This window comes from Papio anubis, chromosome 18 (assembly GCF_008728515.1).
Source record: "Papio anubis isolate 15944 chromosome 18, Panubis1.0, whole genome shotgun sequence".
In the NCBI taxonomy this organism is placed as follows: Eukaryota; Metazoa; Chordata; class Mammalia; order Primates; family Cercopithecidae; genus Papio; species Papio anubis.
In genome coordinates, this window is record NC_044993.1 from 53,666,070 (window position 1) to 53,691,527 (window position 25,458).

The 25,458-nt window shown below is 39.4% G+C and overlaps 1 protein-coding gene across 1 annotated transcript in view; it reads right to left on the bottom strand.

Moving 5' to 3' along the window:
* LOC101026315 (cytochrome b-c1 complex subunit 2, mitochondrial) overlaps positions 1-25,458 on the bottom strand; it is a 31,601-nt gene that overhangs the window by 1,090 nt on the left and 5,053 nt on the right. The window contains exons 3-13 of the mRNA XM_003916650.4: positions 25,267-25,416; positions 24,223-24,287; positions 20,318-20,374; positions 19,947-20,071; positions 17,349-17,446; positions 14,152-14,209; positions 11,251-11,346; positions 10,749-10,948; positions 8,596-8,676; positions 6,288-6,364; positions 1,812-1,965 (exon numbers count right to left, since the gene is read on the bottom strand). Of these exons, the coding sequence (XP_003916699.2) occupies positions 1,812-1,965; positions 6,288-6,364; positions 8,596-8,676; positions 10,749-10,948; positions 11,251-11,346; positions 14,152-14,209; positions 17,349-17,446; positions 19,947-20,071; positions 20,318-20,374; positions 24,223-24,287; positions 25,267-25,416 (1,161 nt within the window). The remainder of the gene's footprint in view (positions 1-1,811; positions 1,966-6,287; positions 6,365-8,595; positions 8,677-10,748; positions 10,949-11,250; positions 11,347-14,151; positions 14,210-17,348; positions 17,447-19,946; positions 20,072-20,317; positions 20,375-24,222; positions 24,288-25,266; positions 25,417-25,458) is intronic.

A 25,458-nucleotide genomic window follows, 5' to 3' on the forward strand; every position in this document is an offset into this window, starting at 1 on the left:
CGCAAGAGCAATGCTCCGGTAAGAGGGTAGCTGTTAAAAGAGAGATAAGGAAAACATCCCTGACACTCTCAAATGTGGCTTCAGGCAGGGATATACTTTCCTGTTTCTGTATTACAAGGGCAAATAGTCTGGGTCAATAAAAATACAATGATTGTTAAAAGTAAAACTTTATACCCTAGAGGATTCTTTATGCCACTACTTCCAAGTTCAAAGACTGGTTAAGTGTAGTATCATGAGTCAGGTGTAGGTGGAGCAGCAGCCCCCATATTCTCAGGCCAGTTTATCTTATCACTATGAAGGAGAGGTGGTGGTGGAAGCAGTCGGGTTGGGATGCACATAATGATGGGTTATAAGATAAGGACAGTCATTTAGAAGAGTAAGAAATGAGTCAGGTACGGTGGCTCACGCCTGTAATCCCAGCACTTTGGGCGGCCGAGGCAGGTGAGGAGGTCAGGAGATCGAGCACATCCTGGCTAACACGGTGAAACCCCATCTCTACTAAAAATACAAAAAATTAGCTGGGCGTGGTGGCGGGCACCTGTAGTCCCAGCTACTCAGGAGGCTGAGGCAGGAATATGGTGTGAACCCGGGAGGCGGAGGTTGCAGTGAGCTGAGATAGCGCCACTGCACTCCCTCCAGCCTAGACTCCGTCTCAAAAAAAGAAAAATAAAAAAAAAGAAGAGTATGATATGATGATGATTAGGGGCCAAGTGAAATCAAGTCAGGGTTACTTTCTTAAAATAGCCTTGTCTCTTTTTTTATTTGAGACAGGGTCTCACTCTGTTGCCCAGCCTGGAGTACAGTGGCATGATCTCGGCTCACTGTAACCTCTGCGCTCCGGGCTCAAGCCACCTTCTGACCTCAGCCTCCTAAGTAGCTGGGACTACAGGCACATGCCACCACGCCTAGCTAATTTTTGTACTTTTTTGTAGAGATTGGGTTTTGCTACATTGCCCAGTCTGGTGTTGAACTCCTGGGCTCAAGCAATCTGCCCACCTCAGCCTTCTAAAGTGCTGGGATTACAGGCATGAGGCACTGCAACCAGCTTGGTTTTTTGTTTTTTATTTTTTCTTATCCCCACTGTCCCTATACAAAGTAGACCTGTTGGTGAGAAGATGGCTGAGACATGTACAACAGAAGGTGAGTTGGTAAGTTTAATGTAGAAAACGGGGAAAACCCACTTACTTTGGATTAATTCTGTAAGTCATGTGCTTGTTAGGCACAGTAGGGAACACAAAGAAGTACATGACATAGTCTTTGCCCTCAAAACAGCTCAATCTTGTAGGGAACAATAATATATGTGAAAAAAAAATTGCAAGAACAGGAGAATGTCCTAGGCTTAGAATAGTAAAGAAAATCTTAAGATGCTGGATGGTGAAATACTTGAAGAGGAAAAATAGCAAACTTCACTATTTAGGTTGGATGACACGAAACTGCCAATATTTGACTCTTCTTTACCTCTAGTCATCTAATAGAAGCCCGTATTATAAACTACCATTAGTTTAACCTGATGTTTGATACATCAGGTGTATTAAATGCACTTCTGACTGCCATCTCAGTGGACGGCAGCGCTCTCACTGACAGCAGAGTTTAACCTAATGGTAGTTTATTTGAAGGAGGAAGATACATACACTCGAGCTGACAAGGAAGCTTGTTGCAGATCTTATGGGAATGGGCCCTCCCGCCTCCATATTAAGTAGATGGGCACCAAACATGAGAATAACATATACTGCCTGAGGACGCTTATGCATCCTTCTGAAACTGGATCATTAAGTTCTATGTTGTTAAATCGTACGTTTTCATTTACTTACATTTATGATATCAGCGTTAGCCACTGAATCAATTTGCTGAAGGACTGTGGATGGTGGCACGTAAGAACCAGCAACTAGAGCCTGCGACCCGACTTCTTCCAGGAAACGCTCAGAAGACTCCAGTGACATTAGGTATCCAGCTTTCAGCTTGTTCCTGTCCAATAAAAGGCAGAAGTCAGTTTTACAGAGCTACAGAGCAAGGCAATTATTTTTTTTTTCTGGGTGGTGGCAAGGGGCTGTGAACATCAAAGCTTTATTTAATCGATATAGTAATAGCATGTCTCCCTCATCCTGAATTCCCCAAGAAGAATGGCGCTCCCTTCTCTGGAACCTGACACTAAAACAGTAAGTCTGGAGGGAAGAAGTCTCGTCAGGGTTGCCGAAGTGTCCAATTGAGGGCCCACTTTGGCCTCCATTTGTGGGTCCATACACTGCTACAGATTTGAGTGAGACAGCCGGAGAGCTCCCTAATGCTTCCCAAGGCCTCTGGATCCGGTTGTGCAATGTGGATCCTCTGCACGTCACTGGCCAGTCGCAGCATGCTCTTTTTCCTGCCCCCTGGCACAGTGAGGAAGATGTCTCTGCTGTCAGTGAGAGGGCTGCCATCCACTGAGATGGCAGTCAAAAGTGCATTTAATACACCTAACGTATCGAACATCATAGCTTGGCCCAGCCTACCTCATATGTGCTCAGAACACTTACAATAGCCTGCAGTTGGGCAAAAGTCATCTAATGTAAGCCCATTTTATAAGAAAGTATTGATTATCTCATGTACTGCATATCACTAGCATAGGAAAAGATCAAATTCAAGTATAGTCATGTACTACATAATGACGTTTTTGGTCAATGATGGACCACATATATAATGGGGTCCCGTAAGATTATTAGGGAGCTGAAAGATTCCTATTACTTAGTGACAACATAATGCTGTAGTGCAATTAAAAAAAAATTTCACGTAGCATATGTTTACAGTGTTTAGCGTCTACAGCAGTGCACAGTAATGTCCTAGGCCTTCCCATTTACTCACCACTCACTCACTGACTCACTTGAAAGCAGGAGTTTTCGGTCCTGCCAGCTCCATTCATGGTAAATGTCCTATAATGGCATATTTTTTTTTAATCTTTTGTGCTTTATTTTTACTGTACCTTTCCTATGTTTAGATGCACAAATACTTACCATTGTGTTATAACTGCCTACAGTATTCAGTATATAGTGCATGCTGTACAGGTTTGTAGCCTAGGAGCAACAGACTATAACACAGACCTATGTGTGTAGTAGGCTATACCATCTACATGTGTGTAAGTACACCATGAGGTTCACACAGTGATGAAACCACCTAACACCACATTTCTCATAACGTATCCGCATCGTTATGTGACCCATGACTGGAAGCTGAAATTGCGATGGTTTTGCTCTGTAGCCAAGTTGAAAAATTGTAAGGTGATCTATGGCAAGTTGGGGACAGTGTGTATTATAAACCTACCTTCTGGCTGCTAGAGTGTGCAGACCAGGGATCTTGAAGACCCTTCGGTCAAACCGGGGTGTCACCACAGACAACTCCACCTGGCCCACGGCTGGGGTCACAGTGTCATAAAGGTCACAGTCTTGACCTTTTCCTTTTTGCCTTTTCCTTGTATGAACTGGGTTCTCTTCTTGGATGGAGGATATCTTTCAATGCTTACAGTTTGAAGATTCTCATGTTTATTTTCTTCTTATGCTACCATTTCACTTGTATTACCTGTGAGTTTTGGCAGGTTTCGGGGGTGTCTGAAAGAGCTTCTGCTGTCTGTTTATTTCTGCAGTATCCACTTCAGCTGTTGCTGCCTCTTTTAGGGCCTGTTAGTTTCCACCAAGGGTGAAGTAGAGTCAAGCCAGTTCCTCTTATGCAGTGAAACAGGGCAATTTTAAGGTATGCGCCCCAAAACTCTTCAACGTGTTTTTGGTAAACAGGCAAACTAACAACTTACAGTGCTAATGGCCTCCATTCTATTTCTTCAGTTCACCAAGTACTGTACTGTATATATTACTATTTGCAAAGCTGTCAGTACAAAACTATACTGAATAAACTCCAGAGATTGCTTTTTGATTTTGGACTAGAACTTGGATCTAGGTAAAACTATTTTAACGTGAGGTTTTGATTAGTGAAGCAACTCCTGCCTCTTGCTGAGATTTGTCTCAGTGAGCACAAGGTATGATTGAAAAGGCAGGTAGGGAAGGGCAGTACAGGTCTTGTAAGCAACAGCAGCTTAAATATGGGCACAAAAGCATCCACTTGAAATAAAACAAAATCCAATTCACAATTCTCCCAGAAACTTATTACTTATAGACATAGTGTTTGATAAGACAGTCGATATTTAAACCTCAAAGTATCATCCTTTAACACGCTATAGCAAGACTTCCATTTAAACATAATTACAATTTAATGCTACAATTTTACCACTTTGTCAGCTTAGTTAAAAAATGATTTTACCTGCAATAAACTACCAAGAGGTTATTAGTGTGTACCTTCAGCAATGACACCTCACTTTCTTTCTTTCACTATAGGAAGACTAAGAACCTTACGAGAAAAAGTATCAACTCCATCAAAATGGCAGAAAACATATCTTGACATTAATAATAAAAATTCTACTTTCTACATATCACCATATCTTATAAGAACTGTGTTACACTTATTAAGAAAATACCTTCTCTTAAATAAATTAATTTGAAAAACTTAGGTTTTTCTTAAGTAAATCCAGTGTTTCAAAATGTATTCTCATCATGTTTTGTTTTTGGTACAGTCAAGCAGCCCTGCATCCTACTGATTCTTGGTTTTATATATACAATATTTAATAAATTGTGTTGTACTTATACAAGAGATGCAATTTTGTAGTGTGCTCAGCATAACAAAACTTAACAATACTAATGGGAACAGAAATGGCTAAAAAGTTGTTCCATCCTGGGTTGTAATTCACCCTGTCATGTTTCCCCTGTGGGCAATACTAAATGATCATAACAACCACTGGAGTTGCAAAATTCACATTTGGAATTATCTTAAGTAGATGGAGTCAAACTTAAATGTCTTAAACTGCTGTATGAAAATGCAGATTGATTTCCAACTTTTAGAGAAACCCTCGAATTACTAATGAATTAGGAGTGTTGTTAACACTTTCAATCTGGACAGTGGGGATTTAAAAATTGCCAAAAAGCAGACAAATATTTTAGTCTTTCTTATAAAACAAAACAAAATCAGATCTGTTTTGGGTATAAATCAGTAATGAAGAAAGAAACTATTGTAGAATAGGTACTCTTATATACTGGTGGTGTGATTAGAAACTGGTACAATCTCTTTAGATTTGTGACTTAGAAATATATACCTTTTTTTTTTAAGAGACAGGGTCTTGCTCTGTTGCCCAGGCTGGAGTGCAATGGCACGATCTTAGTTCACTGCAACCTCAAACTCCTGGGCTCAAGCAATCCTCCTTCCTCAGCCTCCTAAGTTGCTGGGGCTACAGGCACACACCAACACACCTGGCTAGTTTTAAATATCTTTTTGTAAAGACAGGGTCTTACCACATTACCCAGGCTGGCTGAACTCCTGGCCTCACGCGATCCTCCTGCCCTAGCCTCCCAAAGTCCTGGGATTACAGGTATAAGCAACTGCACCTGGGCAAATGCATTATTTAAATATACACACATACACGCACTCTAACATGGAGCCTTTCGTTATGTTTATAACTCTTAACTCAGTTGGGAATCTACACCAAGAAAGTAATATGAAATACAAAAATATTTTAAGCCCAAAGATATCTTTATAACTGCAGAAAACGCACAAGTGTATTTTGACACACCAATGAATATTGTTTAAATTTTTAGTAATTTGAATCAATGAAAACATAGAATCATTGGTAGGGAATCAGATTATTTTTGTCTTTTATTTGTAATTTTCAAACTTCTATAATAAGGATGCTATTTAAATAGGATAAAAAAGTATACAGATGGTCCTAACTTACAGTGGTTTAACTTATGATTGTTTGGCTATATGACTGGTTTATCAGGGTATTAAATGCGTTTTTGATTTATGGATTTCTCAGGATGTAACCCCAGTGTAAGTCAAGCAGCATCTATCCATACAATATTAACAATTATGTTTAAAAATGTGTGATCAATAAACTAAGAAAAATGTTAACAATTATTCTCTAATTTTTGTGGAGACAAGGTCTTGCTATGTTGCCCAGACTGGTCTCAAACTCCTGGTCTCAAATGAACCACCTGCCTTGGCCTCTGCAAGTGCTGGGATTATAGGCGTGAGCCACTGTGCCTGGTCAAAATGTTAACAATTGTATCTTTAGGTGGTAGGATATGGGGATGTTTCTCTTTTTATGCTTTTTGTGCTTCTCAGTCCTTATGAGCATATATTGTAATATTGTTATAATCTGAAGAGAATACAACTTTCAAATAACAAAAACATAAAACACAGTTAATACTGAGACTTACTTGGCCGCTTGGACATCTGTGTTGGAAAGGTTTCCTTGAGCTATTGTTTTGACTTGATTATACGCAGCCTTGATTACCTAGGATAGATAAGTAAAAGTTGGTCATCTGTGGTCAGTACCAGAGTCTCCTGCAGCACTGACATGCTTCTTTACTGAGGCAAAAACACAGATGGAAGGTTAGTTCCAGACAAACAGCACAGTGTCCACGTGGAATGCTGTCATCACTATGGGTTCCTTATTCTTCCTATGTTCATAAGGCAGCTGTTTGTACACAATCCTTCTGCCCCAGCCTCCCAAGAAGCTGGGACTACAGGTGCATGCTACCAGGCCTGGCTAATGTTTTAGTTTTTTTTTTTGTAGAGATGTGTGGGCTCAAGTAATCCTCCCACCTCAACCTCCCAAAGTGTTGGGACTATAGGTGTGAGCCACCACATCCGGCCAAACACATGGATTTCTAATCACCCATAAAGAATAAGCACCTTTAAAACTTCTCCAGACTCTTGCAGTGTCATGCCATTAATACTGCTATCTCTTACTATTCACTAAGAAGCGAGTAATAATCCATACACAGCCAATTTGTAAAGCTTGTCCATACTTGAAAGCGAGAGTCAAGAAGGAATCTGAATCCTTGCATGGTATTTAAAAAAGAAAGAAAGAATAAAGTTCCAGGGATGTGGGTACTTAGTAAATATTTGTTGAATAAATAAATAAATCTGGCCATGATTTTCTCCATCCCAATGCTGGCTGAGTCTGCTACTTATTTTTCCCTCTCATCACCTAAATTCTAGGACCTCTGTTTCCCCTTCATTTTTGCTGCCCATTTTCATAGCCACACCCCAGACCTGATCATAGCCTAGATTTGCATACCTCTGAAGTCCTCAATTCTAAGACCCCGACCTCAGTCTTTAATTTCACTATCCTTATTCTTCCACTTTATCAAGATTTCTAGTTCCTTGACTTGTCCAGTCTTTCAATTTATCAGGCCCCCTCTGGCTTCACTTCTCTATTGAGCCTAGATCCCTGAATCATCCTTTTAATCACTCTTGCCAATGCTCCAATGCTCCCAGCTCCGTTGCCATATCTTCATACTTCTGACCTGCCCACTTTGCAGGATTCCAACCTAACTCCTCCATTTCTCCATTAGGCTTGTGAATGCAACGGTTCCAACCTAATACGTAACTCCTCCATTTCCCCATTAGGCTTGTGAATGCAACGGAGGAAAAATTACATGACAGTGCTGACTCACTGTACTGTGAATTTGTGGTTGCTGATTTCAAGGATACACCTATACTACAGCGAATACCCACTTTTTGTGTACCTCACTATTTGTCCCAAACTTCACTACTTTCTTTAAACTTTCCTCCCTTCTCTGTCAAAACATGACTTAGCCTCCTGTCTCACTGAGGCGTTACTTCCCCATATTCCCAATATCTTCCAATATTAGCCTGTCTATAAGGCTAAACAGTCCCCTTGTGTGCTGGATCCCACGTATTCCTTTCTCAGACTTGAGCCATTTATAATTTTCTGTCTCCGCTATCTGCTCTGATCTTTTTGTTCAGTATGAATGTCTCTTTCAACTTAATCTGTGTAAACTCTCCTAAAACAGCCTGCTCCTTGAATGTCTAAGCTCCACTAGCCCACACCAACCTCTCATTTCTTACTTGTCATTCATTCCTTAATCACTACACATTTTAGCCAGTTTCCACTACTCTAGTCAAAACTGTTAAGATCACCCATGATGTCCTAGTTTGCTGAAACTACCAGACTTCTCAGTGGTAATGAATGTTATTTCACTGTGGGTCAAAACGGTCTTCAACATTCTCTCTTTCCTAGCCTTCAAATATAACAGCTTCTTTTTCTTTCTGTTTACCTGGGCCATTTTTCTTAGCCACTTGCTCCTTAAATGATGTTCTTTCCCAGAAACTGAGCTTTAGTTTTCTTTTCCTACAATCATTCATACATATCCCTGATTTCTACACAATCTCTATACTGAAGACTTGCAAATAAACATCTTGGCCTTCCCCTCTCCTGGGTTCTCAATTTAGATGTTTCAGAGCCAACTCAATGCAACTTGTCCAACCAGAACCAAAATTTCAAGTAGGCAATTCTCTCCTCTTTCCTGGAAGCATTAGTATACATGTGTAAATTTCCCTATAGCAGATAATGCTTCAATGATATCATACTATACAGAGCTCTGATAAGTCATTGCATTGCATTCAAACACTCCGTATTTTAACTGGAAACATGTTCATGGCCAGCGGGGGAAAATAACTTGTTCATGAAAGAAGTTTGGTGAGTATGCAACTTACATCTCCAGCAGCTGTGGCCTGGGAAATAGTATAAATCCCGAAGAGTCCAGAATCTGAGTAACTGGCATTAAATGCGGAAACCTGAAAGATAATGAGACTTTACTGTATGATACTCTGCCAGGTAAAACAGGGCACGATTTCTTTAAGTTTGCCTAGAAAAAACCTGGACCTTCACAGTATAAACAAAATAGATTAATATTTTACTTAATCAGTTCTGTCGAGAACTAAAGTATTCTGTATCTTTCAGAACTATCACGGCTTTGTTTTTTCATTTAAATATTTCTAAAATGACTGCTCCCTTTCCCTTATGCTGGGTATTTTCTAACCCTCTTTAGATGATTAAAGGTTAATGCAAACACTAATCCACAAACATTATTATTATAATACAGATGGGCTTTAGCATTAGGCAGACCTGGTTTCTTCTCTCTGCTGCTGGTAGGGACTTTCTCACCAATTTACTTTTATTTCTCTTATACACTCAATTCAAAAAGTTAAGAGAAAAATTTCTGCTTAGTGGTCATTATCCAGATGTCCAAGGTATCAAGAGTTTAGCCTCCGAATAACAGGGATATTGCTATCTAGTTTGAGCAGAGCTTTTAGCTCTCTAGGGTGAACCCAATTTACAGTGTTTATGTGGACCATTTATGTAAAAATTACCTGAGTTCTTATTAAAAATACAGACTTTCAGATTCCTGAAATGGACTTACTGACTCAGGTCCCTGTGGATGTAGCCTGGGAGCCCAGATTTTTAACAAGTGTTCCAGGTGACTCTTATGTACATTAAACTTGGAGAACCATTGGCTCAGTCCATGTAAAGCATAAGAATGGACTTCAAGGCCGGGCGCAGTGGCTCAAGCCTGTAATCCCAGCACTTTGGGAGGCCGAGACGGGCGGATCACGAGGTCAGGAGATCGAGACCATCCTGGCTAACACGGTGAAACCCCGTCTCTATTAAGAAATACAAAAAACTAGCCGGGCGAGGTGGCGGGCGCCTGTAGTCCCAGCTACTCGGGAGGCTGAGGCCGGAGAATGGCGTGAACCCGGGAGGCGGAGCTTGCAGTGAGCTGAGATCCGGCCACTGCACTCCAGCCTGGGCGACAGAGCGAGACTCCGTCTACAAAAAAAAAAAACAAAAAAGAAAAAAGAATGGACTTCAATTTCTTTTTTTTTTTTCCTATTTTTTGAGACAGAGTCTCGCTTTGTCGCCCAGGCTGGAGTGCAGTGGCACAATCTCGGCTCACTGAAACCTCCGCCTTCTGGGTTCAAGTGATTCTTCTGCCTCAGCCTCCCAAGTAGCTGGGACTACAGGCGTGCGCCACCACGCCCAGCTAATTTTTGTATTTTTAGTAGAGACGGGGTTTCACTGTGTTAGCTAGGATGGTCTCGATCTCCTGACATCGTGATCCGCCCGTCTCAGCCTCCCAAAGTGCTGGGATTATAGGCGTGACCCACCGCAGCTGGCTTGGACTTCAATTTCTTTAATTGTAATTCTGAGGCCGTCCTACAAATTTCTGGCCAAGTTCTGAACTAGGAATTTCTATTAAATTACTTCATTGGATTAGGAGAGATGGGGGTTTCACCATGTTGGCCAGGCTGGTCTCGAACTCCTGACCTCAAGTAATCCGCCCACCTCAGCCTCTCAAAGTGCTGGGATTTTAGTCGTGGCCACTGTGCCCAGCCTCTCATTTTTCTTTTTAAATTTAATCTCAAGCTGAAGGAGTGAGTCTGTAAACAATTTCTTGGTGTTCATATTGTCCACTTGGTTGGAAAACAAAGAATAGTGAGATTCAGGAAGTAGCCACAAGAACAGAAGGGGACAGAAGAAAATCTAGAAAAAAAGACTAGTTAGAATCCAGGGGAAAGTTTAATATCTACAACTTTATTCTAAAGGGAATGGATATGTAGATTCCCTTTATTTCTAAGCATTAAATTCCTCTTTCTATATGACTAATGACAAGTAATAGACAAAGTAGAAAAGCCAGTGAGTTTCTGATAGACCCTCAAATATACTAACATCAAGCCTGGCTATGTCTTCAATTGTACAAAGATTTTCTGTGTGTTTGTCTTACTTTTTAAGAGTAGATTATCAGAATTACATCTCAAATACTGAGCCTTTGAAAGCAAAAGGAGAGATACCAACTGTTCAGACTCACATCAAATGGCTGCTGAGTCGCCTTGGCAACAGCCTGGTGCAGACTGCTGGTGGTGTTGCTGCCCCTCTTGACATGTGGCCCAGCACCGAGGACATGCTGAAGAACACTAAATGCATTTGCCTCTGCACTTCCCGCGACAGCACTTTCTGCTACAAGAGCAGCATGGACAAGACTGTCTCCATTCTGTTCTCGGATTTCACCTGAGGCCAGGTTAAGGATAGAGGGAAGAAGAAAATGGCTTGTTCACCATTGGTTTCATTCTTCACTATTTCCTACAATACAGTATTAACCCATGAGTCTTTTCTGTGGCTCGGTGCTTTCCCCATACCATCCTGTCCCCAAACACACACAAAACATATACTTAAAATACAACATCCAAGTCATCCAATTCTATGCCGAGACTGTTGAATAGTAAATATTCAGGCCTATTCCACCTCAACATGCTATTCTAGTGGGGAAACGCCCTTCTGATAAATTAACCCTAATAGAAGGAAATGCTTACCTCCACGGTATTTGGCCTTCACACCAGATAAACCAAACCCACCCCTCATGTTGAGAAACTGTTCAGCAACTTGCTTTAGAACAGGATGACTCACACCTGTTTCAACAAAAGCAAAAACAAAGCTAGAACCAGAATTACTAAAACACAATCGTAAAATATTTTTTCTTTGTTTTAAAAATACGATTGTAAAATCCGAACATTACAGAAATAAGTAAGTCTTCTTGCCATAATGCCACTCTCCCAGAGATACCCAGTTTACTATAGTTTACTATTACTAAACTATTTACTATATACTTAGTATTACTATTCATCTAGAATTTTTTTCTGTGTAGTTAATATTACCCTCAATTTATTTCTAAAATGGTGTTATTCTACTGATATTGTTTCTAACTGATCTTTCATAATTTAAAAATTTCTAAGTTTAGTCTACATCAAATATTTAATGGTTATAAAGAATCCCTTTCTATGGCTGTACCACCATTTATTTGATCAGTCCCCTCCTGATGGACGTTAGCATGTTTCTAATAGTTAGCTCTTAAAACAACATTGCATTGTCCATAAAGAACACTATATCAAGAAAGTAAAAAGAGGACCCATGAAATGCAGGAAAATATTTGCAGATAATATATCTGCTAACAGCTTGAGTATCCAAAATATATAAAGAACCTTTACAACTCAACAATTAAAAAAAAAAACCCAATTAAAAAATGGGCAAGACTTGAATAGACATTTCTCCAAAGTTGACTGGGCACGGGGGCTCACACCTGTAATCCCAATAGTTTGGGAAGCCGAGGCAGGTGGATCACCTGAGCTCAGGAGTTCGAGACCAGCCCAGCCAACATGGTGAAACCCCATCTCTACTAAAATTACAAAAATTAGCCAGGAATGGTGGCGTGCACCTGTAATCCCAGGTACTCGGGAGGCTGAGGCCGGAGAATTGCTTGAACCTGGTAAGTGGAGGTGGCAGTGAGCTAAGATTGCGCCATTGCACTCCAGCCTGGGCGACAGAGAAAGCCTCTGTCTCAAAAAACCAAAAAACAAATAAGTTATACAAATGGACAAAAAGCACATGAAAATATGTTCAATGTCATTTGTCATTAGGGAAAAACAAACCAAAATCACAATGACCACTTCCCACCCAGTAGGATGGTCATAGTCAGAAAGACAGACAATAAGTGTTGGTAAGGATGTGGAGAAATTGAAACCTTTGTGCATTACTGGTGGGAATGTACAATGGTGCAGCTACTTTGGAAAACAGTCTGGCAGTTCCCCAAATGGTTAAACAGAGTTACCATATGTCCTGGCAATTCTATTCTTAGACATAACCAAAAGAACTAAAAACAGGTGTCCAAAGAAAAACGTACACATGAATGTTTATATTTACGACAGCCAAAAAGTGGAAACAACCCAAATGCCAATGAATGAAGAAACAAAATGTGGTAATGGAGCATTCTTGAGCCATAAAAGGGAATGAGACATTGACATATGCTCCAATATGGATGGACCTTGAAAACATTATACTAAGTAAGAAAAGCCAGTTACAAAAGGCCACATACTGTATGACTCCATTTATATGAAATGTCCAGAATAGTCAAATCTATAGAGACAAAATAGATTATTGCTACTTAGGAGGCTGAGGTCGGAGGATCACCTGAGCCTAGAAGTTCAAGTGAGCTATAATTGTGCCACTGTGCTCCAGAATGAGACCTCTATTTCTTTAAAAAAAAAAAAAAAAAAAAAAAAAAAAAGAGATTAGGCGATGCCACAGGCAGGGGGAAGATGAGAATGGGGAGTGACTGCTAACAGGTATGGGGCTTTTGCGGGGGATGATGAACACACCCTGAAATTAGGTAGTGGTAATAGCTAATTTATTAAAAACCACAGAACTACACACTTCAACAGGGTGAATTTTATGGCGAGTAAATAATATCTTAAGCTGTTATTTGCAAAACAAAACAAAAAATATTACAAATGATATTCTCATGCAACTATTTTGTAAACTTGACCTAATGTTTCTGTAAGACAAATTCTTAAAAGTCACTGGGTCTACGAGTATAAACATTTAGAATTTTATTTTTTTGAGACAAAGAGTCTCGCTCTGTCACCCATGCTGGAGTACAGTGGCATGATCTCGGCTCACTGCAATCACTGCCTCCCGGGTTCAAGCGATTCTCCTCCTCAGCGCCCCGAATAGCTGGGATTACAGGCTTGAATCATCATGCCCGACTAATTTTTGTATTTTTAGTAGAGACGGGGTTTCACCAGGTTGGCTAGGCTGGTCTTGAACTCCTGACCTCAGGTGATCTGCCCATCTCCGTCTCCCAAAGTGCTAGGATTACAGGCATGAGCCACCATGCCCAGCCTAGAATTTTAACAGATATATTCAAAAAGGTCTCCCAAAATGTACTAGTTTATATTCCTACTAACAATTTGTGAGAGTGCCTATTTCTCTATGCTCTGGTTAATTCTGGGCAGTGTCAATCTTTTAATTTTGCCAATATCACAGATTAAAATTTTCTTAATTATTAGTGAGGCTGATCATTTAAAACAAAGATAGTTGGCTACACTTATACAAACATATTTCTCCCATGAACTGTCTGCTCATGCCCTTTGCCTGTTTTTCTAGTAAGCTGTACTTCCTTTAAAAAAACAGTCTGTGAAAGCTCTTTGCTTTGAGAAATTCACCTTTGTCACAGGTTTTACAAATACTGTAAAGAATTTAAAGCCAGAGGTTTACAAATTTAAATGCTGGATTCTGCTTTCCGAAACAAATGACTAGCAATGTCTGACATAAATAGAAGGCTCAAGTTTTCAAATTTTGTTCAATCCTGTGTTCACATAATTAGTTTAAGGAATTGCTCTTAAGGAAGCAAACTGATAGGCAGGCAATACTCAACTTACCAAGTCCAATCAAAGCCATTCTTGCACTTGTGAAATGGTTCTGAACGAAGTAATGTAACTGGGGAAGTTAAAAACACTTATTAGGTTATATTAGCATAAATATAAAAAGCTGTAAAAACATAAAAGTACACTTTGGAAGAAAATACTTAGCCTTATAAGCTGCTGTAATAAACTACATGGTACTGAAGTTAATTACCCTGGGATTTTATTATAAAAACCATTGCTTAAAAGAACTAGAACCTAACTGTGGTCATGGTTGCACAACTCTGTGAATATAATGAAAACCACTGAATTGTGTACACTTTAAATAGGTTGTATAGTATGGGGAATTACATCTCAATAAAGCTGTTATTTATAAAAGGAATAAAAAGAGGCTGGGTGCAGTAGCTCATGCCTGTAATCCCAGCACTCTGGGAGGCCAAGGCTGGCAGATCATTTGAGGCCACGAATTTGAGACCAGCGCAGGCAACACCCTGAAATTCTGACTCTACTAAAAACGCAAAAATGAGCCAGGCGTGGTGGTGTATGCCTGTAATCCCAGCTACTTGGGTGGTTTGAGGTATGAGAATTGTTTGAACCCAGGAGGCAGAGGTTGCAGTGAGCTGAGATTGTGCCACTGCACTCTAGCCTAGGCGACAGAGCAAGACTCTTGTCTCAAAAAAAAAAAAAAAAAAAAAGGAACAAAAAGAAATTAGAGCATACACTGGCCTAAACTTGAAAAAATGGACTATAATTTTTATTATAATGTAGCTTACGTAGTGTATCAGGTTTCTTTTGTGTTTATATCGGTAGTAATGGAGCACTATTAACATTCTATAACAGGGCTAACAGAGTTTTACCACAACACCCTTCTCATCCATCTTTGAAGCCAATCTCTACAAAGCTTTTCTGACCATGAAGTCATTGTCTATACCAGGGTGTCCAAACTGTATGATCACAGAATTACTCAGAGAGCTTGAAAAACAAAAACAGTCACTGTCCCCTATTCTTGGGACTTACTCTATAGACTGATACAAAATATTAAATGTGGAATCCTAGAATTCTTATTTAAAACCAACCAACTACCCATCCATCCAATCAACCACTCAGGCGATCTGAAGATTGGCGAGACTTGGTGATCACTGGTTTATACTATCATGTTAGGCTTAATATACAAAAGTAGGGCTAAAACATGTACTTTCAACAGAAATGCTATCCCTTCCAGATGGGTGAAAATTGGTTTGGGGTAACTAAGAAAAAAAAACTCACTACTTTTATGTATAAAGTACAAATATACAATACATAAACTGTATCTGTGGTATTAAAAGTAAGAGGTTTAGAAAAAAATGGCTGGAAAGGCTCCTCAGGAAGGAAAGTGATAACGTTTGAGAATCTCTGGGCTAAAGTAATGAAACTGAACTTTTAATCAATTTATCATAATCCGTGCCCTATAATGAATGGTGTCTATATCTATAGAGTCACCTTGGAAAGTCATACTCTTTTTTCTATTGATGTTTTTCTATTGATGCTGCCATTGCTCAAAGTATTCTAGCGCCAATTTCTTTAGAGTTTCCTTTAGCCTAGGGACACATTTAAAAAATACCATTAACTTTGAGATAACCAAGTTATCACAGTTAACATCTTGGTATTTGTCTATAATGCATACATACATACCTTTTGTTAAAAAAAAAATGGAACCTTTTGGGATGTCCTAATTCGTAAATTGCCTTTATGTGACAATACGCTGTGAAGTTTTACGTATCAACTAGTATTTTTGAATGGTTGAATACTGTTCCATTCTATAAGTTATTTAACTAGTTCCCTAATGCTGGATATTAACTTGTTTCTAATTTTTCACAATTATAAAACAATATTACAATAGCTATCCTTGTGGATAAACCTTTGCTATGTCTACTCTTTTAGTTGTCTTAATGACACATCCTCATGAGGGTGAATTTGATTTCTAAAAAATTTCAAAACATTAGAGTCCAATCTTATGAAAAACTGCTGCCTGTTCAAGTTGGATGATATAAGTTAAAATTTCTAAATAAAAGTGTCATATGAATGGAAGGCATCAAATTATTAATTGATAAGTCAAAAAGAGAAGGGATACAGTTTAGTTTTCTGTAACAGCTAACTAGGAATGAAACGAGAATAAAAACCTTAAATTTTTGAGTCAGATATACTTTGAAGGTGTTGATAATTCCAAATTTTTCTCTTAATGTCTTTTGATAAAATTTGTTTTTGGGTCTGGGTGGTAGGAATAGGAAATGAAGATTATATGCACATACCTATACTTGTAGATTTAGCATTCAATGTTTCATGTTTTGGAAACAAAGTTCTAAGATGCACATATATGGCTGTGGCATGTGACAAACCCCAATAGCCAGCAAAGGGAGGCTGGTGTGCCAAAGAATGTGAATGAGCGAGCGAGGATGGAACCGGAGCTAAGGAAGTGGGCTCAAGTCTTATTTACGAATTCAGAGAGACCAAAGAGTCTTAGTCAAAGGACCTATTTTATATATATGTACGTATACACACACATTTTTTTTTTTTTCAGAGACAGGGTCTTGCTATGTTGCCCAGGCTGGTCTTGACCTGGCCTCAAGTGATCCTTCTGCCTCAGCCTCCCAAAGTGCTGAGATTACAGGGGTGAACCACTGGGCCCAGCCCCTATTATGCTACTTAAACATTTAAATACTGTTTAAAAAAGATACACAGGCTGGGTGCAATGGCTCATGCCTGTAATCCCAGCACTTTGAGAGGCAGAGGCAGAAGGACTGCTTCAGCCTAAGAGTTCAAGACCAGCCTAGGCAACACAGCGAGACCCCATATTTAAAACAAACAAACAAAAAAGATACATACACACAGAAAAGGGTTTAGAAGAAAATATACCAGGTATTAACATTGAGTGCCTTTAGGTATGTGAGATGTTTTCTTTTCCTTCATTTTGCTTGATTTTACTTTTTAATGATCATGTCCCTTTAATCATGAAAACATTTCTTTTTTTTTTTTTTTTTTATGAAAACATTTCTTAAAGAATATACAAGAATTGCTCAGATAAAATTTTAGTTAAAAAGCAGGCGGATGAAAAAGCAAGCACATTGAATTTCTTAAAGTTAGAAGACAAAAAGAAAAATTAACCAACAAACCTGAAATGGTAGATGTTCAATTTAATGTGAAAAACAAGTACATTTCAAAATACGTTTTATTGGTACCTCCTCTGATGTCACTTTTCCAATCCTATAGTCAGGACAGTACAAGGGATTAGCCAAGGCATTCCGGTAAGCTGCTGCATGCAAATTTTCAATGACATCTGTGAGATAAGTGAAGAAGCATTTAGGGAAATGCACTTTCAGTAAAGACAACGTTTTTAAAACCTAGAAAGCAACAAGCCTATACAAATTTGGTCATCTTCTGGCATTCATATGTTAAGAGGACTTAAAATTATTATTATTTAACCTCTAGTAACTGCCAGTTTCTGTCAGTGGAATGTGCTAAGGAAAAAAAGAGATTACATGGCAGCAGCTTCTATATACTGGAGTCCACCTAAACCACTTTTCTAACTTTAACCTAGCTGGTATCACTGGAAAGGTATATTGGCCTGGGTTTCAGGAAGTCCCCATCTAGTTATGGTTTTGCTGTCATCTTGCCATGTGACCTAGCACAAGTCATTTAATCTGAATTTTACTTACTTCTAGGTTTCCTCTCTAGGTAATAAGGAGGTTGTCAGGTAGCTTTCAGGGGACCAATGTGAGCTTCCACTGGGACTTACTCCTCCGTGGTGCTTGGTGCTTTCCCTGCTTTCTTGCTTCAATGCCTTTTTGCCTGCAGTGTTTCTTTCAGTTGCTCATTACCTGGCAACTTCCCTATGAGAGGCACTGCGCTAGATGCTAGAAATACAGAGATGTGGAACATACAAGGCCTGCCCTCAAATTTTAAGAGGAAAACCTGTGAAATAAAGTATTATGGGTGCAATGTCGGCAGTGTGTCAAAAGTGCAATAGAGGTACAAGGGAAGGGCAGTGGGAATTAGAAAACAATTAATACAAGTCATATGTGGGATCCATCTTACAGAATGAGCTGGTGTTTCCCTGGGGAAATCATTTGGGAACAGCAATTTAGGCGTAGGAAGCAGACAAAACAAAGGCTTAAAGTATAACAATAATTTGATTCAAATGGGAATTGCAGCTGGGAGGAGAAGAGGGTAGAGCATGAAGTAAGAGAAGTGGGCTGGTAAGATCATGCAAGGCCATATATGTATATGCTGTTTAGACTTTATCCTACAGCTAATAAGAAGGCTTACTTTCATGTCAGAAGGTCGCTGTAATGGCCGTGTGGGAGATGGACTCAAGATGTAAACCTGGAGGCAGAAACCAGCCAGGAGACCACACAGTAACTGTTCAGACAGAATAGATGCAGGCTGGTGTCTCACTGCCGCCAGTGGGGAAGAAGCCACTCTGGACACACAGGTCATCTTTTCTAAAATTTTACTGTTCTATCTATTTCTTCAGTAGAAATCCTGAGCGACACAGATCACGCTCCTCTGTGACACCAAGCATCACCATGAAATAACATCAGTCACCAGGCCAGCATGTGGAGCCTGTCCCATGCTGAGCCACTGAGTTGACCTATTTCTGCTCTACCTGCACATTTCTGCCGCCACCAGAAGTTGAATGACTCCCAGGAGTCAGCGGCACTTGTTTATAGACTTGTATTACCAGTTGTACTTGTCAGGATTATATAATCAGACATTATATAAACATAAAATATGAATGCAAAAAAGATTCCTACTTAAAAAAATTAAGTTACTTACTTTGGAAAGACTCAATAAAGAGCAGATGGCTAAACAATAATAGCAATACAACAGTAAGCAATAACAGCAGCAGCAATACACTGGTGCAGAATTTGGTGTAAGCAAAACAACTTTTAAAAATCATTGGGGGTCAGGCACAGTGGCTCATGCCTGTAAACCCAGCACTTTGGGAAGTTGAGGTGGGAGGATCACTTCAGCCCAGGAGTTCAAGACCAGCGTGGGCAATACAGTGAGACCTCATCTCTATTAAAAAAAAAAAAAAAATTAGCAGGGTGTGGTGGTGTGTGCCTGTAGTCCCAGCTACTCAGGAAGCTGAGGTCCAGAAGGATCACCTGAGTCCAGAAGGTTCAGGCTGCAGTGAGATCGTGCCACTGCACTCCAGTCTGGGCAACAAGCAACACCTTGTCTCAAAAACAAACAAACAAAAACAAAACATTGGGAAGGAAACAGGAAAAACTTCTAGGATCCTACAATTTACTTACCATCAAATATGAAAAATGATTATAAATGTTTAGAAACAAAAGAATAACATATCTAAATAACAAATTTTTGAAAAATGTATTTTCAAATTCAAGTAGTAAAACATTTGTCCAGGCATGGTGGCTCACACCCGTAACCCCAGCACTTTGGGAGGCTGAGATGAGTGGATCACTTGAGGCCAGGAATTCAAGACTGAACTCCAGCCTGACCGACATGGCGAAATCCTGTTTCTACTAAAAATACAAAAACGTAGTCAGGTGTGGTGGTGCACACCTATAATTCCAGCTGCTCGGGAGGCTGAGGCAGAAGAATTGTTTGAACCCACGAGGCGGAAGTTGCAGTGAGCCAAAATTGTGCCACCGCACTCCAGCCTGGGTGACAGAGTGAGACTCTGTCTCAAAAAAATAAATAAATAAAAATAAAAAAATAAATTTTGACAGCATTTTTTTTCTCTTCTATAAATTGATCTTCTAAAAAAACCCAGTATCTTAAAAACAAATGTGATCTGGAAATGTACTTACGAGTCTGCGGATTCTGAAAGGCCACAGCTTTGTCAATCTTTAGCTGAGGCTGAAGGTCAGCTACTTCCCAACGACGAAATTCTGGTGCTGTGGTGACATTGAGCAGGAACTCCATTAGAATATCACTACAGAAGACATCGAGATAAGAATTACGAGTCAAAAACGTAAAACTAACATTTGAGATTCTACATAGCTGTAACGCTCTCAATGTGAAACTTTAGGCCTTGTGGTAAGCACAGTGTTTATGAGCGGTTTATGAATAATAATCCAAAATGGAAGTCAGAGGTCATAAGGATGCATTACAAAGACCAGAAGTGAGCAGTTTAGCATTTCTTTCAAAGCAGAAGTCCTAAACACACACAGGTACTTACACATCACCCCGCAGGCATTCCACAGTGTAAGCCATGGTTTCCCTTGTTGCGGTCACACTGAATTGGAAAATAAACTACAGTAAATCATCTGAATCAGGATAGTAAGCTTTCCCTCATAATCTTCTGTTGTATCAACCAATTCCTTTGGAAAGAAAATTTCTGAAGTATAAAAGGTGTGAACGATAATACAACAAAACTCCACATACTCATCAACTAAAATTGAAAAATTTTTAAAAAACCAGCAAATAATTCCACCCTAAAATGAGTGAAATCTGGTCACATGTTACAATACAGATGAACCCTGAGGACATTATGCTAAGCATAATAAGCCAGTCACAAAGGGACAAATATTGTATGATTCTACTTATGAGGTACCTGGAGTAGTCAAATTTGTAGAGACTGAAAAGAGAATGGCAGTTGCCAGAGGCTGAGGGGAGGGGAGAATGAGCAGCCATTGTTTAACAGGAGTTGGAGTTTCAGGTGGGAGAAGATAGGAAAGTTCTGGAGATGAATGTTGGTGATGGTTGCTAAATGCCACTTAACTGCACACTTAAGAAAATGATAAATTTGGGCTGGGCGCGGTGGCTCACACCTGTAATCCCAGCACTTTGGGAGGCTGAGGTGGGCAGATCACTTGAGGTCAGGAGTTTGAGACCAGCCTGGCCAACAGGGGGAAACCCTGGTCTCTACTGAAAATACAAAAATTAGCCAAGTGTGGTGGCGTACACCTGTAATCCCAGCTACTCAGGAGGCTGAGGCAGGAGAATCACTTGAACCCGAGAGGCAGAGGTTACAGTGAGCCAAGATCACACCACTGCACTCCAGCCTGGGCGACACAGCGAGACTGTCTCAAAAAAAAAAAAAAAAAAAAAACAGAAGATAAATTTTATGTTACATACATTTGACCACAATTTTTTTAAATGGCAAATAAAGTTGAAGATCTTTTCGTACCCTTTCAAGGCCAATTCCCTCACTTTCTCCCACTCTGGAAACTACAATCATAAGCACTACATAGTATTTTTCTGCTTTAAAAACTATACCTTAAAAAAATCTTGAAACCTGCTTGTTCACACACTATTTTGTCCTTCAGCTGTGCTATACTGATGTACAGATCTAGTTCATTCTGTAATGGCCGTGTAGTGGTCTCATCATGACTGTCATACTTTATCCACTTCCCTAAAGATGGATACTTAGATCATTTCCAGTCTTTATAAAGAATATCTTTGTGCATGTGATTAAAAACTGTGGGGTTTTTCAGTATTACTAGATATTCCTTGATTCTTTCCTAAGTGGATGTATCAATTTATAAACCTATTGGCAGAATGAGACATTCTCTATCATCTTTACCACTGACAACACAATATATAAAAAATCTGGGCTGGGTATGGTGGCTCACTTATGTAATCCCAGCACTCTGGGCTGAGGTGAGAGGATCGCCTGAGGCCAGGAGTTCAAGATCAGTCTGGGCAACATAGACCCCCATCAGTACAACAAATAAAAAATTAGCTGTGCATGGTGGCATGTGCCTGTAGTCCTAGCTACTTGGAAAGTTGAGGGAGAAGAATCGTTTGGGCCCAGGAGTTCAAGGCTGCAATAAGATATGTCTGCAACACTGCACTCTAGCTTGGGCAACAGAGCAAGACCCTGTCTTTAAAATAAATAAATAAATAAGAAAGAAAGAAATGCTGTTTCTGTCCTGATTGTTCCACTGACCGGCTGTTCCCCAAGTCTCTCTTCCTCTCTTTGGGCCTTCCTACTCCTGAGACACAACAATATTGACTAGGCCAATTAATAACCTGACAATGGCCTCTATGTATACAAGTGAAAGGAAGAGTCTCATGTCTCTCACTTTAAACCAGAAGCTAGAAAGGATTAAGTTTCTGAGGAAGTGAGGCAGGCATGTTAAAAACAGAGACAGGTCAAAAGCTAAGCCTCTTGCACCAGTCCAGTTCTTGAAGAAAACTAAAGTGCTACTCCACCAAACACATGAAAGATATGAAAGTAAAACAGCCTTATTGCTGATAATAGAGAGTTTTAGTGGTCTGGATAGATCAAACTGCATTACCTTAAGTCAAAGCCTAGTCCAAAGCAATGCCCTAACTCTCTTCAATTATATGAAGGCTGAGAGAGGGAAGGTGCAGAAGAAAAGTCTGAAGCTAGCAGAGGTTAGTTCATGAGCTTTAAGGAAAGAAGCCATCTTCTTAATATAATAGTACACAGTGAAGCAGCAAATGCTGATATGGAAGCTGCAGCAAGTTATCCAGAAGATCTACATAAGATCACCCATGAAGGTGGCTACACTAAACCACAGATTTTCAATGTTGACAAAACAGCCTTACAATGGAAGAAGATGCTATCCAGGACTTTCATAGCTAAAGTCAATGCCTGGCTTCAAAGCTTCAAAGGACAGGCAGACACTTGTTAGGGACTAATGTGGCTGGTGACTTTAGGTTGAGGTCATTTACCATTCTCAAAATCCTACAGCCCTTAGGAATTATGCTAAATCTACTGTGCCTGTGCTCTGTAAATGGAACAAAAAAGCCTGGATGACAGTATATCTGTTTATAGCATGGTTGATGGAGTATTTTAAGCCCATTGCTCAGAAAAAAGGTTCCTTTCAAAATATTACTGCTCACCGACAATGCATTTAGTCACCTAAGAGCTCTGATGCAGATGTAGAAGGAGACTGATACTGTTTTCGGCTGCTAATAGTACATCCCTTCTGCATCCCATGGATCAAGGAGTAATTTTTATTTTCATCTCTTATTATTTAAGAAATACATTTTGTAAGGCTATAGCTACCACTGACAGTGAAGACGCTGATGGATCTGGGCAAAGTAAATTTAAAAACTTTCTGCAAAGGATTTACCATTCTAGACACCATTAAGAAGATTTGTGACTCATGGGAGGATGTCAAAGTATCAACATTAACATAGAGTTTGGAAGAAGCCAATTCCAACCCTCATGGACGACTCTGAGAGGCAAGACTTCAGAGGGAGAAGAAACTGCAAATATTGTGGGAGGAGCAAGAGAACTAGAAGTAGAGCCTGAAGATGTGACTGAAGGGCTGCAATCTTATGATAAAACTTGAACAGATAAGGAATTGCTTCTTATGGATGAGCAAAGAAAGTGGTTTCTTGAGATGGAATCTACTCCTGGTTGAAGATGCTGTGAACATTGTTGAAATGATAACAAAGAATATTACATAATCTCGGTTGATAAAAAAGTGGTAAGGTTTGAGACAACTGACTTTAATTTTGAAAGAAGTTCTGTGGGTAAATGGCTAAAAACAGCATCTCATGCTACTGAGAAATCTTTCATAAAAGGAAGAGTCAATCAATGCAGCAAACTGCATTGTTGTCTGATTTGAAGAAATTGTCAGTCACCACCTTCAGCAACCACCACCTTGATCAGTCAGCAGCCATTAACGTGGAGGAAAGACCCTTCACCAGCAAAAAGATTATGACTTGCTGAAGATTCAGATAATTGTTAACATTTTTAAAGCAATAAAATATTTTAAAAGGTTATGTACTTTTTTCCCAAGATAAAATGTCATTGTACACTTAGTAGACCACAGTATAGTGTAAACGTAACTATTATATGCACTGGGAAACCACAAAATTCCTATGGCTTGCTTTGCTGTGATATTTTGTGGTGGTCTGGAACAGAGCCTGCAATGTCTCTGAGGTATGCCTATATATTGCAGATATCTATTCCCATCAGTTACTTAAATTTTTACTTTAAGACATAAAGATGTTTTACATTTTGATGTACTCAAACTCATCAGTCTTTTCCTTCTTGTGTTACTTAAGAAATCCTCAACCTCCTTGATAACAGAGAAAAGTTCCCTTACAATTGAATATTTTCTGGCATTTTCACTGTTTTCTATTACTTATTTAACAAACCTTAATTTGCCACCAACTGCTTCAATTCCATGGGTTATCTTGAAAGATGAAGCTCCTTTTGTCGTCTTGAAAAAGAAAAGAACGATTATCTTTGTAGTTTTTCAATGACAAGTTTGCTAAACATTACACTATGTCAAAATCTGTTGTCTAACTGTTATGAGCAGATTTAAAAAGAATTTTACTAAATTCCTGCATCCTTTTTAGTTAAGAATTATAAAACAAGGCTCAACAAAAAGCTGAAGCATAGATTTTTATATTAAGTACATTCATATAAAATTTCCACTGTCAAAACACAAGCTTACTGGATTCATTAGTCTATTCTGAAAGAGACTTGCATATGGGAAAAAAGAGTTAATTTTCTTTCAATTTATGGCACTTCGTTTTAAAATTTTGTTTACTGATTTCTTATGCTCTAATATCAACGTGCATATGGATACTAATTTAGTGCTTCTCTGCAGCAAATATGTTGTGGTTTCTCATTCTACATTAAGGGACTGTACTGGGTTAAACAGTGTTCCCCCCTAAATTTATGTCCAGCCAGAATGTCTGTGTGTTACTTTATTTGGTAATACGGTCTCTGCAGATTTAAGTACTTAAGATGACATCATATTGGATTATGGTGGGCACTAAATGTAATATAAATGGTATCCTTATTACGAGGAAATGTGGACACAGACAGAAGGAAGGCCATGTGACAACAAAGGCAGAGACTGCAGTGATGCAGCTGCAGGTCAAGGAATGTGAAGGGTTGTGGGCAACTGCTGGAAGCTAGGAACAGGCAGGGGAGGATTTGTGCCTTCCTAGAACCTTTAGAGGGATCATAGCCCTGCTGATATCTTGGCTTGGCTTAGATACCTTGACTTTGACTTCCAGCCTCTAGAACTGTGACAGGATAAATTTATTTGGTTTATGCTACCCAGTCTGTGGTAATTTGTTATGGCAGGTCAAGGAGGCAAATATAAAGCCTTTGATTTTAGTTTTTCTTTTTCACAGGACCAAGATACCACAGCATTTCCAAACACTTGAGGTAATGAAGATACTTACCAGACTGGATGCAAGTCGCAGCAAATGGGTGGTTCCTAAATTGTTGGAGTCCTCATATCTACTGCCTGCTTTAATGAACAAACCAATTCTTGATAGAGGAGCATAGTTTTCTAAAGAAGCAATCACCAAGCCATTTGGTAACTTGGTAAACTGTATTTAAAATAAAGTAGAGATATAATGAATGTCTTCATA